Genomic DNA, 17,586 nt, shown 5'->3' with positions numbered 1-17,586 from the left:
TGAGAAAACAGTCAGTGAACCTGAATTAGACACATAGATTCGTAAATTAATGGATGGTTAGATGAAACCTGATAAAGTTAAGAAAACCTCAGTCATTTTATCAAAATGGAAAAGTTGACAAAAACAATATTCACAGATATACCCTATTGGAGCATGGACTTACCACAGCAATGACCGGAATGAGAACACCCAAGTTGCCAGCACTGCTTGAAGCCTGGAGAGAAAACAAAAATTGAATTGAAAGGTTTTGAGAAGATTCCATGTAATGAGGAGGGAAAACACAGATACCAGGCAAAATTAAACAACAGTTCATTTACAGCAATGAAAACAGCAATAATACTTATATCAGAGAATCTTAATCAGTGAAATACTACTGTCTACAAAGAACAGATTAACTTGATTCTTGCTCACCTTTTATGTTGTTGATCATAAAAATAAATAACATGGCTCAAAAATCTTCTTGCTAACAACTCCTTCAACAATCCCCTTTTATCATCTGGGCAAAAAAATCTTCCATTCAGATTATATGACTAGAAAATTATGTCTCCCATTTACCAGGATCTCTGCTCTTTCTAATTATGCATTTCTATATGTAATGTGACATAACTAGTCACATGTGCCTACAGCTATAAGTGTCTTCATCATGGCTAACTACACAAAACACAACAATAATAATACTATGTTAATCACATCAACTCCCATGCCACTTCAGTACTCTGGTATCTTTTGCTTGTACATGAAATTGTAAAAGAAATGTGTCATTAAAAACTAAAGCAGAATATAATATGATGCTCTTTTAAAATAGAAAAGGGACATCTAAGTAAGAACATTACAAAATTGCACTCCACATTTTAGAAAAAAATAAAGTATGCATAAAGACTACCTTGAGGGCTGGTCCTTTTTCACTGGCTCTGTCACTGGCACGTTTTCCTTCCAAACCAAGCTGAACAAAAAGCTCTAGAAGATTAACAAGTAGCTCATCCACCAACTGCTCACCTTGTAAATTTGCCGCAATATTTGCAAGAGCATTGATTACAGCAAGAGAACAGTGTCTGCAAAAACATTTTTAAAAGGCAATATGTTAAAATATTATGTCATATCTCTAGAACTTGTGTCTGACCAACGAGATATTGACGAAGGTCAAATATTTGATGAAGACACTGTGTCTGATTATTCATCAGGAGGAGAGGTCCATTTTCCAAATAATGTTTGATCAAACTCCACTCTGAATAGTCCCATGTGCCCCAATCATATTTGGAGATCCTGGGTAATGAGAATGTTAGGCTGATTGTGAGATTCTTTATGGAACTGTGGGTGTTTTGCCTGCAATGGCATGAAACGCCTCTCTTATTGTCTGCACACGCAGGTGTCCAGGAAACACTATGAAAACCCGAATTAAATATTTCAGAGCCAAAAAGACTTTACGAATTGCCTGACAAACTGCACTTTTAGATAGATTTTCCGCATTGCCTACAGTATATAAAAAAAGTGCAGCTTGCAAAAAATATTTAAAGCAATGCATACTATCTGTGTGGCTGTGAGAGCCTGACTTCGCCTAGTTTGACTTTGAATATAAGGTGCTAATAAATCTTTGAGGTACAATATCCCCCTCGGCTAAAGCGGTATCTTTCGAAAAGAATTTCCTCCGGGAGCAATAAAGGATCTTGCCGATCATGCAAAACCCTCTCTATATGATACTCTCTTCTTATAATTTGCGCACCGATATCAATTGGTTGCTCATTCATGAACGGTGAAGCCATGACTGAATGAATTCCATGCACGGAAACTGATTAAGTGTGTGAGCTAATCCTTGTTTACATAGAACAAACCTACTCCAAGCAGGCTTGAGGATTTGGATGTGCTGCTATGACAACACATCCAGCAAGAGTTTCGAAAAACCGACAGATCCAGGATCATCCCAAATTGTCAACAATTACATCCAGCTAAATGAGTAATCCACGTACAAAAAAAAACACCCCTGAAGTTAACTAATCCAGAGTTTAAGACATAAACATATATTTTTTGTCTGAAACCAAATTAAAACAACTTTTCAATCTTTTAAAATCTAGACACTTTTATGCTTTAAATTAATCCAAAAATAGTTATTTAACATTTTCCGCCATCGGGAGTGTTGAAAATAAACATATACAATTGCATTATCTTTATGAAATAAACAAAAGATAACATATATGACATGGAATATGCTTGTACTGTTCAGGATACAAATGTGTGCAAAAAACAAATCACTAACACCATCTCTAACTGTTACAGTTATCTCTTATTGAGAAACATTTTAAAATGGAATGAAGCAGCTTAAATGTTTTTCAAAAAGAGGAAATTTTACCTTTAAATTTGAAGTTGATTGCTCAGAATAAAGTTTTGGTTGAAACCAATCTCCATTAACCAATGTATATTTGAACAAAAGTAATCAGCTTTTTGATTTGTAAATACCTGTATCCATAGTCTTTATTATCTTTTGTGGCTGAATACACCACAGAGCTGGCTTTAACACTGATCTGCTGAAAAAGGTTCCAAACTTCTTGATAAATATATTGCTAAAAATGAAAAGAAAAGAAAAAAATGTAATAATAATCACTTGAAAATTACATTTGACATTTTCTCCTCTTGCTCCTCTATCTAGTTTTGTATATAATTTTGCTATAATTAATGGAAAAAATCCCATATTACATATACATTGGTGAACATATTTTATTTATATTAACATTTATAAACACAATATATAACAAATTGACCGTTGATTGCTGTAAAGATTTTCTGCCTAAGCAGCTGTTTCTTTCAAGGAGCTACACCAGCTTTAACTGTCTAGCTAAGTGCTACGTTTCCACAGATGTTCAAATGACCTGTCATCCTATTTTTATTTGTTATGTGGAAGGATATATATACACTCAAATATCCCATTATACACTAATACATACATTTCCAGTGATAACCATGCAGCCCAATTGGTCAATGATAAGAATGTCAAGTTGAGATGGAGGCTGGCAAAACTTCTGCTGAAGAATCTGAAGAATGGGTTCCATAACTTTAGGAGTGTCCCTCAGTGCTACCGCAATATGCCCTAGACAACGTATTGTGTGGTCAGGAATAAGATGGGCATCTCTGGTGAAAACAAAGGAAGTGGGAGCAAGAGACGTTAAATCAGTACCAAAAAAAAAAAAAAACAAGAAATCACAAACTCTTACCATTTGTCAAAATGTAACAGGATATCACTATACAAAGATACTATTCTTTTCAAGCAATATAGACAGTATTTTTTTAATATTTTCTTTATGTAAAAATAATGCTTGGCTTACTTATCACTTTCTTGGGAAATGTATAAGCGATTTGACAGACTTGCTAGGAATGCCTCAACAATGACAGGATCCATAGTCAAACCAGCTTTCAAGCATCTAAAGGAATAAAAACAAAACCATCACTTAATCAACTTAAAAATTGCTCTAATGGATGCATATTACCTGCTCAACAATATTTGGTTTCCCCACGTACAAATTTAAGAATACTCTTTTCCCTTAACAAAATATTATACTGTAGTTCCCACTCACCTGCAGATGTTGCTTATAGCAATGTCACGCAGCTGTTCGTACATCGATGGCTGGCTTTTCTTGCCAGACAGGACATTCAGAGTGGACTGGGAGTGCTCATTTGTGACACTGATTTTAATTTCACCCGCTCCTGTAACAAGATCTCATTTTAGTTTTTAAGAATGACTTGGCAGGTTATTAGGAAATGTTTTGGTAAAAGAGCAAAATCAAATGTTTTAACTGAGATAAATTAATGTCTAGGGGAGGCCACACATAGAACCCTTGTAAGGCAATTTCATCTTATTAGAAATTGAACCACATGAAAAAATTTACTTTCATGTGTCCCCAACCACAGTTTTTATCTGTATAAACCTCTGTAGCTTCCAATGCATTCTCATAACTCTGTCGATGCCATATGTGGTACCAAGCCAGAATTTTTCTTTATTTCCACAAAACTAACATAAATAGCTGATAGGGCACATTTTCGGTTATAATCAACAGCAAACAAGTGATGTTGAGACAAAATAATAGCATTACCTGTCTGGTACTGACTGTGATACTTGTACAGCTTGATTAGTACGGGAGAAGGAACAACAAGAAAATCACGCAAAGGTGTTGTTACAGAGTGTGCCACCACAGGAAATCTTTCACAAAGTCGACCCAAACCCTGCAGGGATATTCAAATACAACAAATTTTACAAAACAAAATTCAGTTATATGAGTTTATGAAATATTATAAATTAATTAACAAAACAAATGATATCAAATTGACACAAGTATTTAGACCCTTTGCTATGACATTTGAAATATAGCTCAGGTGCATCCCATTCTATTCATCAGCGTTGAGATGTTTCTACAATTTGTTTGGAGTCCACCTGTGGTAAATTCAATTGATGAACAGAAAATTCAACACCTGTCTAAATAAGATCCTTCAAGAGACGTGTATTAAAGCAATAACCAAGCCAAATTGAAGGCATTACCTGTAAAGCTTACAAATGGGCATTGTGTTGAAACACAGATCTGGGAATGGCTACAAAACATTTTCTGCAGCATTCTGGGTTCCCAAGAGTATAGCGACCTCCATAATATTCTTAAATGGACTTTGGAACACACATGACTCTTCCTAGAGCTGGCTGACCAGCGAGACTGAGTAATCAAGACAGAAGGACAATGGTAAGAGAGTTGACTAAAAACCTAGCGGTCACTCTGGGCAAGCTCCAAAGAATCTGGGTGTAGATGGGGAAAAACTTCCAGAAAGACACCACTTCCGCAATACTCCACTAATATGGCTTTGTGGCAGAGTGCCCAAATGACTAATGAAAACCCACATGGTCCAAAAAACTGGTCCAGTGCACTCTTAAACATAACAACAAGGCACAAAGCAAAGGCAACAGAAGAGTGGCTTTGGTTTATATCTGTGAATATTTTAAGTGGCCCAGACAGAGCCCAGACTTGAACCCAAATAAACATCTTTGGAGAGACCTGAAAATACATGTCCATCGATTAGTCTCCAACCAAACTGACAGAGCTTGAGATGATCTACAGAGACCAATGGCGAGGAATCCATAAATCTAGGAGTGTGAAGCTCGTCATGTCATACATAAGAAAACTCCAGGCCTTAATCACTGCCAAATGTGCTTCAGCAAAGTATGAAGTTAGGGGTGTGAACACTTGTGTCAGTGATATTTCAGTTTTTTATTTAAAAAATATGGAGGAGGGCTGCGAGTATGTGCTGATAGCATGTTGCCACACCCACCCCACAGCAAACCACCTGGATTGGGACCCGAGTGCAGCAGATAACACTTCAGCACCATACTGGAATGGTATGAGGTTTTTTTTCCTTGTAAGTTGGAGGACCTGCTTGCACAGCTGGATGCAGATTAATGTCATACTCTGGACAAAGCAATTACAGGTTAAGGGCCTTGCTCAAGGGCCCAACGAAGTATAGTCACTTCTTGTGTTTATGGGTTGCTGGCACAGATCCATAACCTTTGAGCCATATTATAACATAAGGCTGCAACGTAACAGAATGTGTTAAAAGTGAAGGACCCTGAATACTTTCTGAAAGCACTGTACATGTGTGTAAAGTTTACAACTAAATCATGAACACAGTGCAGCTACTGTGTCTTGATATCACAATGACAATTTTTAAAAGGTGTTTTACTGTGATGACATTACAAAGCACCATATCATCTATTGACAGGGCACTTATGTTTCTACTGATCATTTGTAGAGTCAAATTGCTGAGAGAATTAATCAGTGTTTCAATTAGAGAAAAAGCATGTATTAATTAATATAGATTACCTGACTTTTTGTTTAGTCTTTGAGCTATATTGTTGTGATCCACCATAATCTGTATGTCAAAAGGCTTGATATTGTACTGTACTGTAATTGCTTTAAACTTGATTTCCTATTCAAGTCACTGAAAGGCTTTTAAATGATTAAAATGAATTTGCATTCTACTTCCAAGCATAACTAAAAATAAGTTTTCAATCACACTTGGTTTAATTAGGCTTTTTACAATCAACATCAGAAATAAGGCCCTTAAACGTGAACATGAAAACAAATATATATAAGCTGACCTACATTTACAGTAATTAAACACAAAATAATCGACTGACCAAGTATTCACCCTTTTCAAGACAGTATTTAGTCTGAGGTGGTTGGCAGCAACTAAAGTATTGAGTTTATGTGGATAGAACTTAATCAGCTTTGGACATCTGGACAATGCCATTATTCTTCATTTGTTTCTGCAAAACTGCTCAAGCTCTGTCAAGCTGCATGAGGACCATAAATGAACAGCGATTTTAAAGTTCAGTCTCAAGTGTTTATTTTTTCCTTAAAGTTCACAAATTATTTCCCCCCCAAGTATTCCTATCCTCTGTTGTCAACTGGTCATACCAATGTATATGCATAGTTCACTTCTTGATGTTTTCTTATTTGTACACAGTTTTAGTTTAATTTTGCATTGGTATTTTTTTAATATGGTGTGTTCTCTTTAATACTGTGTGTTGCTATATTATGTTGAATTCACAGAGGCTGCCATTATACAATAATACTTGAAACTGAACTCAACTTGACATATACTCACATATTAACTTTCACTTTTTAATATATTTTTCCACTAAATAATCTTATACAGTATTATATTTCTACAGGGGTACAGTAATAAGTAACTGAATGTGGCTGAAATTCAAAGCTAAAACAGGGTGCCTTCTGTGCAAAAGAATGTTCACATAGGTTACATATGATTCAAAGTGTATGTATATCTATTGAACTATAGAAGGTAAAAAACCTCAAAAACTCAAATAGTTCAGTTCACATTTAAAAAAAACAAAAAAACAAGTTCTGCACAATTTGAATAAGAAAATTCCTACCTGTAAACAACAGATGAGGAGAGGCATATGCGCAATAATTACTTTACTTGATGTTTTAGACTGAAGTCTCTCAGATAGCTTGCTGCAAAGGTTTTCAGCACCTAAATATTAAATTGTTAAAAATACATTTACTTATTTGGCTGATGGCTTTATCCAACTCGACTTACAACATTATGATACAACTGGTTACATTTCTTTTGGTTTTAAAATTGGAGCAAAGGTAGGTCCAGTGATTTGCTCATGTTCACACAGTGTTAATAGTGGGATTTTAACCCACAACCTCAGGGTTTGAAGTATAGAGCCTTAACCACTACACCACGCTGCAATTGTTTTTATGAATAACACAATTAGTGTTATACAAGCCTAACATACCTTTTGAATGAGTGTAGAACAGTACCAAGAAAGTACAAGAATAGTTGCCATCTAACAGAGATAGGGAAATCTAATATCTCACCTTGTTCATCCTTTACAGCCCACACCATAAGATCAACACAAGCAGCATTAGCTTGACAGCGGAGCTTTATTGGACTTAATTCATTCTGCAATCGTTCCACATCATGAAGAATTTTCTGTAACTCCGACTGACTGCTACTAAACTGCTCCAGCACAAAGTCATGAACCTCCTTCACAAATGAGGTCTGTAAATCTAAGAAAATAAATCAGAAGGACTTACAATATTTTTTATTATTAACCAGAAAACTAACATACATCTTGCTTGACTAGCTCAAATCAAGTTTAATGACTCTTACAAGGTTGTAACAATCTAACTGATCTATAACACAGCACATAGCACAGAATTTAAATATGGGGTTTAAGCTGGAAAAATGCAGTTTTTAATACCTTTCATATAAAAGAGTGTGTCTCTCAGCATCTTAAACATGGCAACATGTAAGGGGTCACTAAAGGTTTTATAGTGAAGATCCACATTTACATTTATCTATAAAGACAAAAAATAAAAATGTTAGAATAAAAGAAGTAGCTCTGTATTTTTCAATTAGGTACTTCAAACATTCTAAAAATCTATATGATCGATCCTTGAAATCTCTTCATCATACCTCGATTACCTCCATCATGATTGCATCAAGATTTTTCAGAAAGGATTCTGATACAATCTGCCTCACCTACAAAGCAAACATACATCAGTAATATTCATGACAAAGACTAATGCTAAGCAATCATCTACATAATCCAACAACATCAGCAAAGTTAAACACACACACACATTAAAGAGCTCACTGCCTGATGCAATTATGAAGAATTTTTTGCAAACACATCAGTGATCAAACTTTAGTTTTACTTATCGTACCAAATGAAGAAGTTGTCGCAAGACTTCAAGAGGTATGTCAAATTCCTTGTTGCTACTTCCAGTGAATAATGGTGACACAGAAAAACTGGAACTGATGGTCGAGAAATAATAATCAGGATCCACTGCACTGCCATCAGGAAGATAAGAACCTATAAAGAAATACAACTTATTTGCAGTTAAATTAACTGTGTTTCGATACTGAGTTGATCCCGTGAAACAAAGCATTAAATAAATCCAAGTATTGATGAATGTACCTCTCATCGTATCTGAAATGTTTTCAGATAAACATCTGGCAATACTACAAATGTTACAATTAAGGGTCACTGGCAATCTTGTGTTTTATGGGGTCATCATTGTCATCATATGTGCAGAATATAGTGAAATTCTTACTTACATGTGCCCATCAACAGGCAACACAAAGATTTGTTCCCTCACCACACTGCCTACCTGTAAACACAGTGCACTCTTCTTAAAGCAAACCTTAGTTGGAGATAACAAATGAATTATGTTAACTAGAAAAGACTATGCTAAAATAATTATGGATATATTCAAAATTCATCAGATGACACACCAAGTCATGAATGAAGTGTTCAACTTCTACATACAGCTGATACTTCATTTACCATTTATCACTCGTTTCTCAAAACAATAGACATCGTTGAAAAATATTTTAAATTTGGATGTGTACTGACTAACAAAGTGCACAATTAAGTTTGTCTTTAGTGTCGACCTGCTTTGCAAAATATAGCAAGCAATTAAAAGCATATCTCCCCAAAAAAAAACAACAAAAAAAAAAACATGTCAACTATTAAGCTGTTTTATCACAACATGCAGGACCACACATATTTTTTGCTAAAACAGGAAACATGTTTCCATTAAACTGAGCTATTGAAGACAGGACTCTTGACCAATCAAAATGGAGAGAGAGAAAAAAAAAACCCAGTATGCGTGCAGTATGTATTTCCTTTTTATGACGTGCAGATTTTTTTCCCCCGAATGTAACTATATTTAAGCAAAAAAAAATTTACTTGTTTTGCATGTTGTTAGCAAACAACTGTATATGTGACATTTGCATTATGCAACATGAATAACATGAGGATTTTTTTCTTTTTTTTATGGATGCTTTTCATATCATTTGCCATTGGTCACCATTTGCTTGAACTATTTTACATTCTTATTTTTTATCTCTATCAGAACATCATATCAAAAATCTTATTGGTCATCACTACAAAATAAATGGGGTAAGTAACATAAAACAAAAGTTTCATTTTTAGGTATTCCTTTAATCAAAAGGTGCTCTAAACAGTTTGTGCAATCTATAATTTTAATGAGATCAGTTAAAATGGTTTCTGAATTGCACATGTGAAACCATTTTGCTCAATTATACTCTTAGAGAAGATTTTCTGTACATCACACTTTTGTGTAATGAATGCATTAGTTGTCACAGCGCCTAAAACCGATATTAATAAAACACAAGCAAGCATCTACTTTCTAAATTTTACACGTGTCTCTTATAACTACACATTATTATTAAGAATACAAATTTTGTAATTGTTCTTTTCACATTTGTAAATGGTTGCACACTTTATTTAGACTGGGCATCACTGCCCTTTGCTGAAATATGATTTCAATTTGCTCTTTATTTTATTTTAATTAACAGAAAATCCAAAAGTAATATTACCTTCAAAATACTGAGTATTTGGTCCAGCAGGGGAACAGGGTAGTAGGCCTCCTCGTTCAGGACTAGCCTGAAACAGAAGGTAAAAATGTTGCTTATATTATTGAATGATCTGACAAAGAGCTCTCAGTTTCAGTATACGGATTACAATTGTTCACAGTTACATAGTCAAAGGGCTGAACTTTAACTAGATTTTTGAAAACCACCTAGACATAACTGGTGATCTACTGTTGCCAACTAGGCCTGCCATCAAACATCCTGACTTGATATATACATGTAGATGAACAAATATGTAAGAGCCAATTGTAGAAAGTTAAAGCTTTGAGTTGAACTCATATTAATGTTTGCTTAATTTGAATAGGATATAAATTTCTTTCATAGTCACAACTTATGGTATAACAACAGATAGAACCTTCTTGCTGTAACTGAGAAACAGTGTGATAATTAGCTCAGTTGTTGTTTAGAAGAGGTCCCAGTACATAAGGACTTAAAAAGACTCATTTTAAACTTAGAAATAGTTTTCTGACCGTTTTGAATTGGTTCAGAAATGTTAAGTAAATAGTAATGATTTTTTTCCTTTTTTGCTATTTTAATTATCCTTTTTTTGTGTGAACTGTTTTACTTTAAAACTTAACTAAACTTTTAAAAATTAAGATATTTTGTCTGTGGAATCATTTCTGTGCGTCAGGCTTTTGTTGAATCCCATATTTTGAGTTGAAGCTGCTGAATTTTGGTAATTTTGGGAAAACACAGCTACAAAATTATTGTATTGTCATAACATTTGAGGTGCATGTCTGAAAAAGATCTAGCTACTATATGCTAGATGACAAGGAAAACAGAAATACTTTGCATAATAATAATAATAAAATGTTATGTTTTAGTCTACTTTGATTCATGGCTGAAAACTGTGCCAGGCAGAGTGCTGGTCCTGGTGAGAAAGTGATTTTTTAATCATACTATATTTTTATTCTCTTTAGAATACTGGAAGTGATGCAACCCAGCCTATGCAACACGAAACCAGTTAAACTAGAAACAAAGATATTCAAAGGTCTACTGTAAATACCTGTGATGATCCAGAGATGCTACTTGTTTTCCTTTTCAAACTGTCTCCCTGGCACACACTAAGTAGGGAGCTGGGCATAATTGACCTAAAATCATTAAAGGACCGCCTACGAATGCCTTCCAACTCATCAAACACACGAAGGGATTGAGGAGCCACTTTTGGAAAAAGTTTTGACAACAGAGATTCATCTATGTGACTGTAGCGTCCAAAAGCTCTACAAATTCCAAGCAGACAGGGAACAGCATATCTACAAAGATATTCTGGAAAAAAAAAAAAAGAGTTTTTTTTTAACATGAGGACCATACATTTGCAGTCAATCATTCATAAACAATTATTTAATTTTTTTCTACTTTTGGCTAAATGGCAGCCAAAAATTCCAAATCATAAATGTCAAAGTGGAAAATAAATGGAAAACAGTTGACCAAAAATAAAACAATGCAAAACAGATGAAGGAAAAAAGGTTTATTTAAATTATTAACTATATAGGCTCATTAAAATAATGTACATGTCCCACTAGCAAAGATGACATCTATAATGTCATATCGTTAAAAGTATTAAAATACAATCTTCAGATACAAGACATGCTATTGATTATTCCCTTATTATGTAGCATGGCTGTTGACAAAACTGGCCACGACATTCTGATATAAAAGCTTGATATTTATACTGAGGTTGAAAGGCACCATTCCTTAGGTGAAATATTCTTCAATATTTCTGCTTTTGTTAAAGGTGAGAATGCATTTCTTGAAAAGATGCAAATATAGTAGATTTTTAAATACTAAGTATTTTAAGGTTGGGGAAAATATGGTTGATGTATAATGGTGTGAGTGACAGTGGAATTCTCATCTGCACTGACACTTAATACTCAGTGAGCTGAACAAAGGGATTTATACTACAGTCACGGCTGATTATAGATACTGGCTAAAAAAGTGTAGCATAGATGAAACTACTAGCACAGGATTTGCAAATATCTCATCCAAATATTTCAAAAAAACTTTTCAATGTTTCCACTTTAACTATATTACTACTTTTTTTTTTTTTGGATTTCCTTAGCACTATGTGTGAACTGCTTACCATTCAAACCCACTTTTTCTAAAATTCCACCGAAGACCTCAAGTATATGATTTTATTACTTTTGAAGACGGGGTTAGAGCCCCATGCAGCCTTGTCTGCTTACGACTAAACAGATTTAATTTTCTCGTAACCTATCTGAGTAAGACATGTATTTTAGTGCATGGATGAACACTTCCTTGTCTGTGTTTACTGTTATAATAGTCAGCCAAAAGAGCAAGAATGAAACTACTTTCCATGTGTCAGCAACCTTGTAAAATGGTACATATGCATTCAGCACCTGTAGTAATGCTACTAATTATTTGTCTAGAAAAGGACATGGAAAGATTGACCTGATTGACTAATTTATTAATTATTTTATTTAACTAAGGTAGTTTTATCAGACTTCTAACTAATGGAAGTAGTATTATATATACTGCTTTTATGAATTCCATATCAAACAGCATACAACAGAGACACATGCATTGCATGGTGCACTGCAAGCGTTAATGCTGAGATCTGCGCTGATGACTTAGATCCTCAAATGAGTTTCTGCTTAGAATTCCAAGAGTTAAACTTAAAAGAAGTGGTGAGGCAGCCTTCTGCTGTTATGCACCTAAAATCTGGAAAAGCCTGCCAATAGGAATTCGGAAGGCTAATACAGTGGAGCATTTTAAAAAAACTGCTAAAAACTCATTACTTTAACATGGCCTTCTCACAACTTCATTTTAATTTAATCCTGATGCTCTGTATATTCAATTAATTATCATAAATATTCAAGTTGGCTCTAAAATCTGTACTAACCCCTACTCTTTCTTCTGTTTCTTTTCCCGGTTTTCTGTGGTGGCGACCTGCGCCACCACCACCTAATCAAAGCACAATAATGTTCCTACATTGATGGATTAAAAGCAGAAGTCTACATGACCATCATCAGCAAGTCCTTCCATGAGAACTCTAAATACAAAGAGGACTGTTTCATTTATGTTAGGTAGAATGCCCAGAGGGGACTGGGCAGTCTCATGGTCTGGAACCCCTGCAGATTTTATTTTTTCCTCTCCGGCTGTCTGTAGTTTTTTTTTTTTGTTTTTTCTGTCCTCCCTGGCCTTCGGACCTTACTCTTATTCTATGTTAATTAGTGTTGTCTTATTTTAATTGTTACTTTGTGTTTTTTTTTCTTTTTTCTTCATCATATAAAGCACTTTGAGCTACATTATTTGTATGAAAATGTATTATATAAATGTTGTTGTTGTTAGTTTTCTACCAGTCTTAAGACAGGTAACACAGCTTTTATATTATTTATGGATTCCACCTTTCTACGAGTTATATATCTATTTTATGTACAACTGAATTGATTCAGTTTTTGTTTTTAATCTGTTTTTCTTTTCTTGTATCTATTTTTTGACATTGTGTAAACCACTTGAGCTATAATACATCATGTTAATGAAAATGTCCTTGTTGTTGTTGAGCATAAACATAACTTATGGGCAAACTTCAAATGCAAAGGAAATAAATTTGAGGAATGCATATTTTTCTGACTACAGGTAGGCTGTCCTAGAATGGGACACAAAGGGGGAGAAAGCAAGCCTGAGGAAGCAAGAAGATTTTTGAATGGGTGTGTAAGTCGGGGTCTGATTTTATGATCGATTTTTTGGGTTTGAAGGCTCGACTTATACACGAGTATATACAGTACTCATTTTATAATAATCTAAAAAAATGTCAAGTTTACCAATACACATATGCAACAAGTTGGGCTACAGTTAGTATAATTAAAAAAGTCATTAAAAAATCATCTACACCTTTTTCCTCCTGACTCTTTGCTGACTGACACATTCCCAGCAGCACTTGCATGACATCCAAAACTGTCTCCAAAATCTGATAAACACAAAAAAAGTATTAGACTCAAACAAAGCTAAATCATCTTTTTTTATTCCTCTTTTGTCAGCAGCAAACACTGAATGCTTCTAAAGATGAAATCTGTATAACAAAAGCCAAATTCCAAACAGCAACAAAAATTACTATTCTAAAAAGCAATTTATTTTAAAATATTTTAGTGTAATAATAATCCAAATCATGAACAGAAAGGGAACTGATCCCAGTTGTAATTATGAGTATATTTTGCATTATAATTAATTCATAAGCTGTGTAAACTGTAAAAATAGCTAAAATTGTTTTGCGATAATCTCCTACTCCAACAGAATGTGGATGGGAAAATTGAATGAGTGAAGCTTATGAAACTGATAACTCAGAAGAACACATTGATCATTAAGGATATATACCTGGGTGCATAGCTGGGCATCTCTTTGTGCAACATCGGATAACAGAGTCACCAGACAGAAACTAAAATTTTCTGCAACCGGCAGGGTTTCTGTAAAGAAGAAACAAAGAAATAACAAGAAAACTAATTTTGTAAAACAGAAATAAGTAACCCTTGCTAAATATGAAATGCTAAAAACCTTACAATGAAAAAAATCATGCTAATTTTCCAAAATTGTTTTGCTAAATTTCATCCACCACAGGCACAGGTAGGCTTTTGAACTGGGTGGACAAACCCACCGCAAGTAGCACCAGCCATCTGTACAGCTAGTAAACAGAGTTCATGGAAAATGACCCCGGCACACATATGATCAATAATAATAATACATTAGGATAAGCATGTGCTTTTTAGAATTCATTGCTATCAGTGAAGTTGCATTCTTGAGTGTTAAGTCTGAATAAGGGTGTAAAGTTAGCATTGTTGCTACACATTCATCTCTTGTTACTGTAGTTTTTAATCTGCATCCATCACACGGTTTTCAGATTTATTTATGTAGTTTGGTCATCTTGATGCATTATTTCATTGCAGTTTTGACCAGGTGAACTTTTTGGTTAAATAACTTAATGAATGGAGATATTTTTGCTGTTTTGTGTGCTCCTATACATCTGACATGTGCTTAACTTATTTTCTACCAGGTTAGTATGTCAAGGAAAAGTCTTGTTGCAACATGATGTGTTTATGCAATCAACATTTGCCCTTTAACAACTTCAGGACTATGTTCTTTAATATATAATTTTTACAGGCTTTATATTAGGATGTACCAGAATATTGTTAAATAAGACTTTTTTTGTCACATTTGAGGGCTCCCCACTGGCTCTGATGCTGCCTCCTCCTATTTATATTTTTGATGGTTTCATTTTGCTATAACCAATAGTAAATTAACAACAAAGGGCTAATAATAAGGTAGCCAAGATGAAACCAGATAACTTTGTATGACTATGTCAGTTTGCCATGAATAAGCCATTTTTACTTAAACTAAAAAGAAATTAAATTTAAAGTGGATGTTGACTTTCTCAGTAAAGTAAAATGGAGCATATTCTGGTAGAAGCTAACAAAGTAACTTAATCAAAACAGACTCAAGTCACTTTAATTAAATGACATGTGTTGTTAACAGCAACATCTGGTGTCTACTTTAGAAAATCCTAGGTTTATCAATAGCATCTCCAAATTTGCAAATAATGTTCCATTAGCAAATAAAACAGAAACAGTAAAAAGGCAAATGACTAGAAACAAATAATTCTAAGGGGAGTATTTTGTAAATGAATGTTATATTGTGGTTTAACTATATTTGCAAATTTGTACAGTCCTGTAAGCTTGTAAATGGAAAATGTAACATTAAAAAAAAAGAGTAAAATTTCATTTTTTGGTTTCAAAATGCAAAAAAACAGTGTTTTCTCTTCTCTTAACACTGAATGCACTAAAGTATGCAATCATAAAGGGAGTTTAATAAATTGCTATAAATGTTTGAAGTCTCTACTGTACTGCAGGGGTTTGGTTTGCTAACTTTCGCACAACACCCCTGTTCTTACTCAAGCATTCTTTGCACTGAGCTTTCTGCAACACATGACTTTGAATCAATGTGAAAACTCTAAAACAATCATGTAATTAGTCACACATTGCAATTATCTAATGGTGACAGTTCCATCAACTAAGGTATGGCAAGATTTTAGCATTTTTGGACCTTCTGTCGAAAACCTATTGCAAATTGTTTTGAAATCAAACACTGCCATTAAGCAATAACATGATACACCCCCAGCCCACAAAAGCAAATACGTTCCTGCAATTACTTTCATATAATTTCATTTATAATGCTAAGTAAACCATGTGTTATATTCTATTTTTTTATTTTTTTATTTTTTTTTTACCGTGTCCTGTTCGGCTGTGAAGCAATCAGAATTGATGTCTGAATGCTGGCGACTAGCCTTACAGTTTTTCTCTCAGGTGGAGCGTTACAGCTTCTGCTGACGTCACGCCTGATACCAAAACTTTATTAAAAATATTTTTAGATGTTTTTAAGATTCGAACCGGACACGGAGACAAAAGTGAAACAAAAAGAAGAGAGAGAAGGAAGAGATGGAGGTAAAGGGGAAGGGGGGGTTTCAGTATAGAATAAACAATAAATGAACCAGAATCCGCTTCTAGACCTGCAGAAAGAGAGGGGAAACAAAAAACCACAAGACAAAAACATTGCTGCATCAGCTACATGAAGATATATAAAAGTAAAAATGTTTGCTGACAATCATACAGTAATTATTACTGAGGCATTTAAGGCCACCACAACCTTAGATCATGTGCTGAAGATGTCCAAGTCATACTTATGAAATCACCATGTGAGCACCTGTGTGTGTACGCACGCTTGTATGTGTAAGGTTTCTCTATAGGAGCATCCAATAGTGAGTGTGAAGGGCCACAGACCTGCCCCCAAAAACGTGCGGAAGATGGAGGGAGTTCCAAGCCCAGAGATCCAGAGGTCACCCCAGCGCGGAGACCCCAGGGAGGCCGTCACCAGAGAAGCCCCAACCCCCACCCGAGAGGCGCAGAGGATCACCCCGGGGGTCACAACCAGCAGCCGGCAGAGTCCCGGAGATATCAACGGCAAGCCCTCAGGCCCCCGCAGCCGCTCTCCCGAGTCGGCCGGGCCCGGAACCCAGCAGCCCGGGACCCGAGGGCGACCCACCCCGCCGAGGATCCAACAGAGCCCAGGGAACCAGATCCCACCAGGCAGCAACCGGGAGCGACCAGACAGATGCTTAAGGCAGGGGGAGGATAGGCAAAGATGTTGTAGTATTGCCAGATGTCCCAGGAGAGGGGAGGAGTCCAAAACCCCACCTGACATATACAGTCACACACAAACACAGTCATACACTCCCTCCCTCATGCTCTCACATACACATACAACCCAAGACTTACAAGGATGTACGCCAGACACCCATTCACACTCCCCACACACACCCTACCTAACTCTGGCCCCGGTGCTGCCATACCTGAGGTACAGCCATTCCTGGACGTCAGAGTTAGCCCCGTTCCGCAGGGGTAATAGTGAGCAGGCACCCCATCCAACGTAGAGCAAAGCAACCCACCACTCCAGACCACAGGCAGACGGCCAGCTCCCACTCCTAGCCTCCAGCCCCGGTCAGCTAACTGAGAACAGAAGTGTGATAAGACCTCTAGTCTCCCTCCGCCTGCTCTAATGTAGTGTTGGTGTGTGCTGATAAGGTGCATTTTGTGGTTGGGGGCAGGCAGTGCCGGCACCATG

The 17,586-nt window shown here is 35.6% G+C and overlaps 1 protein-coding gene across 3 annotated transcripts in view; it reads right to left on the bottom strand.

The window, feature by feature from the left end:
• The window catches only part of pi4kab (phosphatidylinositol 4-kinase, catalytic, alpha b), a 77,844-nt gene that overhangs the window by 49,201 nt on the left and 11,057 nt on the right, over window positions 1-17,586 (bottom strand). For all 3 annotated transcript variants that reach the window (XM_039771537.1, XM_039771538.1, XM_039771539.1), the window contains exons 4-19: window positions 14,293-14,381; window positions 13,813-13,888; window positions 10,967-11,226; window positions 9,907-9,973; window positions 8,226-8,374; window positions 7,975-8,040; window positions 7,760-7,856; window positions 7,374-7,565; window positions 6,920-7,020; window positions 4,080-4,209; window positions 3,564-3,693; window positions 3,315-3,410; window positions 2,937-3,120; window positions 2,452-2,555; window positions 884-1,052; window positions 164-214 (exon numbers count right to left, since the gene is read on the bottom strand). In XM_039771537.1, coding sequence (XP_039627471.1) covers window positions 164-214; window positions 884-1,052; window positions 2,452-2,555; window positions 2,937-3,120; window positions 3,315-3,410; window positions 3,564-3,693; window positions 4,080-4,209; window positions 6,920-7,020; window positions 7,374-7,565; window positions 7,760-7,856; window positions 7,975-8,040; window positions 8,226-8,374; window positions 9,907-9,973; window positions 10,967-11,226; window positions 13,813-13,888; window positions 14,293-14,381 — 1,961 coding nt within the window. The remainder of the gene's footprint in view (window positions 1-163; window positions 215-883; window positions 1,053-2,451; window positions 2,556-2,936; window positions 3,121-3,314; window positions 3,411-3,563; window positions 3,694-4,079; window positions 4,210-6,919; window positions 7,021-7,373; window positions 7,566-7,759; window positions 7,857-7,974; window positions 8,041-8,225; window positions 8,375-9,906; window positions 9,974-10,966; window positions 11,227-13,812; window positions 13,889-14,292; window positions 14,382-17,586) is intronic.

The sequence above is a fragment of the Polypterus senegalus genome, chromosome 12 (genome assembly GCF_016835505.1).
Source record: "Polypterus senegalus isolate Bchr_013 chromosome 12, ASM1683550v1, whole genome shotgun sequence".
Taxonomy (NCBI): Eukaryota; Metazoa; Chordata; class Cladistia; order Polypteriformes; family Polypteridae; genus Polypterus; species Polypterus senegalus.
This window is presented reverse-complemented; position numbering and strand designations above follow the sequence as displayed.